This window comes from Myxocyprinus asiaticus, chromosome 29 (assembly GCF_019703515.2).
Source record: "Myxocyprinus asiaticus isolate MX2 ecotype Aquarium Trade chromosome 29, UBuf_Myxa_2, whole genome shotgun sequence".
NCBI classification, from domain to species: Eukaryota; Metazoa; Chordata; class Actinopteri; order Cypriniformes; family Catostomidae; genus Myxocyprinus; species Myxocyprinus asiaticus.
The window spans coordinates 15,738,931-15,743,329 of NC_059372.1; the positions used below are offsets into that span (position 1 = coordinate 15,738,931).

General features: G+C 38.1%; 1 protein-coding gene across 1 annotated transcript; it reads right to left on the reverse strand.

The window, feature by feature from the left end:
- Positions 1 to 1,309: 1,309 nt before the first annotated feature.
- irak1bp1 (interleukin-1 receptor-associated kinase 1 binding protein 1) lies at positions 1,310 to 3,786 on the reverse strand. The gene is made up of 4 exons (XM_051662954.1): positions 3,468 to 3,786; positions 3,215 to 3,280; positions 1,851 to 1,981; positions 1,310 to 1,605 (listed from the first exon to the last, which is right to left on the reverse strand). Exons 1-4 carry the CDS (start codon positions 3,759 to 3,761, stop codon positions 1,350 to 1,352), a joined length of 747 nt encoding a protein of 248 aa, XP_051518914.1. The 5' UTR covers positions 3,762 to 3,786; the 3' UTR covers positions 1,310 to 1,349.
- Between the last annotated feature and the right edge of the window lie 613 nt (positions 3,787 to 4,399).

The window sequence follows — 4,399 nt, forward strand, 5'->3', positions numbered from 1 at the left end:
TCAGCATCGGATCCATTCACAATCTTTCTGGAGTCTGAACTATTCACAGGTGACTGCATGATTGAGATGACCAATGAAAACATTTCTGAGGGTTTAGTCATGACAGTGGGGGTGGTTTGCGCTTAAGTGGTTTGGGGGAAAAAGTATCACGCCTCTAGACACAATCATGATTTCATGCACATTACACTTCCTAGTACCTGAAATCGAGCTTGAAATCATGATCACAGAGGATACTGCTGATGTCAATATGTATAGAAAAATTAGATACATTTTGGTCTGTTCTCACTGAAAACCCATTGTATCGATTTAGAAGACATCGATTAAACAACTGGAGTCGTATGGATTACTTTTATGCTGCCATTATGTGCTTTTTGGAGCTTCAAAGTTTTGGCCTCCATTCACTTGCATTGTATGGACCTACAGAGCTGAGATATTCTTCTAAAAATCTTCATTTGTGTTCTGCAGAAGAAAGAAAGTCATACACATCTGGGATGGCATGAGGGCAAGTAAAACTAATTTTTGGTCGAACTATTCCTTTAAAGCCCTTCTTTCCCCCCCTAAACATCCAGCACAAGTTACTTTAGAGACAAATTATGTTTGGGGCAGTGAATGTGATCTTTCTATTTCCCAGCCAAAAGGGAAATGCTGTATAGCATCCCAACAAGGCAGATTTGTGCTGTTACAGACACAAGTTTACTTGAAATGTATTCTGAAACCAAAGGCTATTTGACATTATAGTTTTTTTTAGAGTATATGCTTAGAAAACCTGAATTTAGCATAGACTGAACACCCCATAAAGCGGGACTGAGCCGCGCTCAATGTTTGCTGTTTATCAAAAGAAACAAATGACCATGTTTTGAGTCACTGTATGGATGTATAATGAAATGCTGTTCAGCTATTGCCGTTCTCTTAGCAATTCTGCCATCTGCTGTTGCTGCCAGAAATTACATTATAAATGGCACAACTAAGTGAGCTCTAGTAGCAATCTGACAATTATTTCATTCATCATGTTAAAATGCATTGTATTCCATTATATTCCAAATACAGGTTCACCTAACAAATTCATTTGACTGCAGAATATTTTCTTATTACCAACATGCAAAAACAGAGATGATTTACCAGCATGTGTGAGTACTGATTGATTGCTTTGGAGCATGTTTTTAGCATTACTTACTGTGCTGTTCAGAATGGTCTAGATTGGAAATTAAGTTAAAACAGTGGTATCTATGGAATTTTTTTTACATCTCATTAACTTTATTGGTCCTACATGCTGGCTACTTCAGCAACAATCAAAAAACACATGAAAGTGTCAACATGTAATTTTAATTTATTATTTATAAACAAAAACATCACAATTTCCTATTTCTGTCCTTTGGTCGTAATTCAAAGGTCACAAATACTCGTGAAGAGGCAGAGACTAATGTAACCCCAGCCCTCTGATGCAGTGTTAGAGCAGTGCCAGTGACTTCATCTTGGCTGCTTGTCCACTCTCGTGACTCTTCCTCACGTACAAGCAGGGGGCGTCCCAGAGCTTGCCCCAGAATGCCACACGCCTCGCTGGCTTTGAGCCGGGCATTGTCCACAGCTACCAAACATACACGCCGTCTGCAGGATACACCACAAAAATAAGTCTCAACATCATTACAAACAGGCCTATAAACTTGCTTGTATACAAAGCTATGTTCAGACTAAATTCAAGTGAAGCCCTACATCAAAACAAACATCGTTCAACCTATGCAGAAACATTTGATTTGAGAAAATAGTGGAGACACTGGAAGAAACAAGAGCTATATTGCTATTAATTTAAAGTGTGTGCTGCAGGCGATTGGGAAGAAGTGTTTAAGGCTTACCTTAACAAATTGAGGCTTTCAGCACTGTGAGTGTAATGGGGGTCACCAACACACACACTTTTGTCAAGTTTCTCAATCAAAACTGAACGCACATGCTGCATCTTTTCAAAGTCTAAAAACACCACTTGTACCTACACAGATATTGAAAAACAAAAAAATAAAATAAATAAACAGATTATTCAATAACCTGTTAAATTATAGGACACAGTGCCTAATAAATATTAAAGAGATAGTTTGCCCAAAAATTTGAATACTTTCATCTTCATGTCGTTCAAAGGAGAATTTATAGTAAAAAAGGACTTAGATGTGATTGAAAAACAGATACATTCTCCTCCCTGTCCAGTAGGTGGCGATATGCATGAATAATGGTAAACTGCAAAAAAAAAAAAAAAAAAAGAATGGGAAAGTGAAGAATGATAGGCTGCATCCGAAACCAAAGGTTACTATCTTGTTGCCTCACTGCCCCATCAGTTAATGACTCAACAGACAGCGTTTTGCGTACTAAGGTACCTCCAGAAACTGGTTTTGAACAGGCTACTGAGGCAGCATAACATCACATTGTTGCTAGGATACCAGCATCTGATTAACGCCATCTGGTGTCCACTAAAGGTAACACATCTGCTTCATTCAGTCCAACTGAACCACAATGGTCAAATAATCTAGAACAAAATAATTGAGTTTTGGCAATAACCAAGTGTATATTTAATAACTACAAGTTTCTCGCTAGAAATGGAAAAGTTGGAAAAAGTTAATTTATAACCAAATTGGCTATCAACTGACTCTTCAGCCACCATTTTTTTCTTCAGCTCAACCGCTGTGGATCTGCGCGCACAGGATTGTGGGATTTCATAGGCAGCGAAGGATCTATGCTGCCTTTAAAAATCTATCAGATGAAGGTATGTCACTAGACAGGATGTGACACGCACATTGGATTCGGGCATGCCTTGATCCCTTCCTACCTCTATACAGCCTCTGAAGTCCAGAGGCAGAATTTTCCTGGTTTTGGACACAGCCATATTAAAAAAAGGACTTAAATATTGATCTGTTTCTCACCCACACCTATCATATCACTTCTGAAGATATGGATTTGACCACTGGAGTCTACTGGATTACTTTTATGCTGCTTTTATGTGCTTTTGGAGCTTCAAAGGTCTGATCACATTCACTTGCATTGTATGGACCTACAGAGCTGAGATATTCTTCTAAAAATCTTTGTTTGTGTTCTTCAGAAGAAAGAAAGTCATACACATCTGGGATGGCATGAGGGAGAGTAAATGATGAGAGAATTTTCATATTTGTGTGAACTATCCATTTAAGTGAGCATGATACAAAGTTTTCCCCCTGTCTGATCCATTCATCTTCACCTCTGCCTGCATGTGGAAGAGCTCCTCCTCTCTTTGTAAATGTTTGGCTACAGTGATGTTGTCTACCTGTTTGGAAGAAAAATATTTGATTTGTGTATTCTCACTGACGAATGCATTTTTATCAACACACATTTACTGAAGGTTCCATCAGAGGACTAAACTGCGACAGAAAGGCCATGTTGTCATGCAGAAAAGTTATAAAACCGTTAAATAAAAAAAAAATAGAGAAAGAACAAACAACGGTAATGAGCACCTTGACATCATGCTGTCTCACAGTCTGCAGTATGTACTCCAGTCTTCGCGTCACGCTATTAGTCACGTCGTTAACATTTTCTTTACTGTTTTTGACGCTGATTGTAACGGTGGCCCGATCAGGAGGACACGATAACTCGGCACAGCCCGTGACCTGAACCACTCTTTTGTTGCTTTGAGGATGAAAAGACGTCTGTTTGGCGACCCGATTAAATACTGATTCGTTTTCCTCTCCGTAAACATCAGCAGCAGTCGGTAGAAGTGTAGCAAAGACACGAGACGGGCTAAGCGCCATGTTGGTAAACCAGAGGCGCTATGGCAACGAGTTCAGCGCATGTCGGGAAATGTTGTTGTAGCCGCCTTTGATACGTCACAGAACGACAGAAGCAATATTTGTAATTTTTTTTAATTTATTTTTTTATTTTGCGTATTTTTGTTTAACCCATATATTCATGGGAATTTCATCAAACACTCTGACATATTCGGGTCTTCAGATACCAGGATGTATATCTATCAAAAATTGATCTACAAAATGCCCAGATAGTGTAACATTTTGAAAATATTTAATTAGAAAGTAATAAAATCAAATATGTTTATTTTTTATATATCAAAGAGATAATGCAACAAATCAGGAAAAATCTAGAATAGGATTAATCACACTGAAATTTCACGAGACGCAACTGACTGTCAAACACACATTGAGCTTCACATAACACTTAATCTACACATAGGATACACAAGTATTTTCACAGGCACTTATTGAGTCTAAATAGATGCATAATTTACATAATTTCAATAGTACACCCAAATGACAATAGCTGTTCATGTGTTACACTTGCTATAGTTTACTTCCATGATGTTTCTTCATCAAATAGCAATGTCAAATGTAAATCAAGTCAATCACTGAAACATCAGCGCCACCTTGAGTAAGAA

What these genes read in the sequence shown, in the direction of transcription:
- irak1bp1 (XM_051662954.1), bottom strand. Translation starts at nt 3,761, where the DNA reads ATGGCGCTTAGCCCGTCTCGTGTCTTTGCTACACTTCTACCGACTGCT. An exon ending in TGAGACAGCATGATGTCAAG is followed by an intron (nt 3,281 to 3,467) that starts GTGCTCATTACC and finishes TCTTCCAAACAG; the next exon opens with GTAGACAACATCACTGTAGC. An exon ending in GAAAGCCTCAATTTGTTAAG is followed by an intron (nt 1,606 to 1,850) that starts GTAAGCCTTAAA and finishes TGTATCCTGCAG; the next exon opens with ACGGCGTGTATGTTTGGTAG.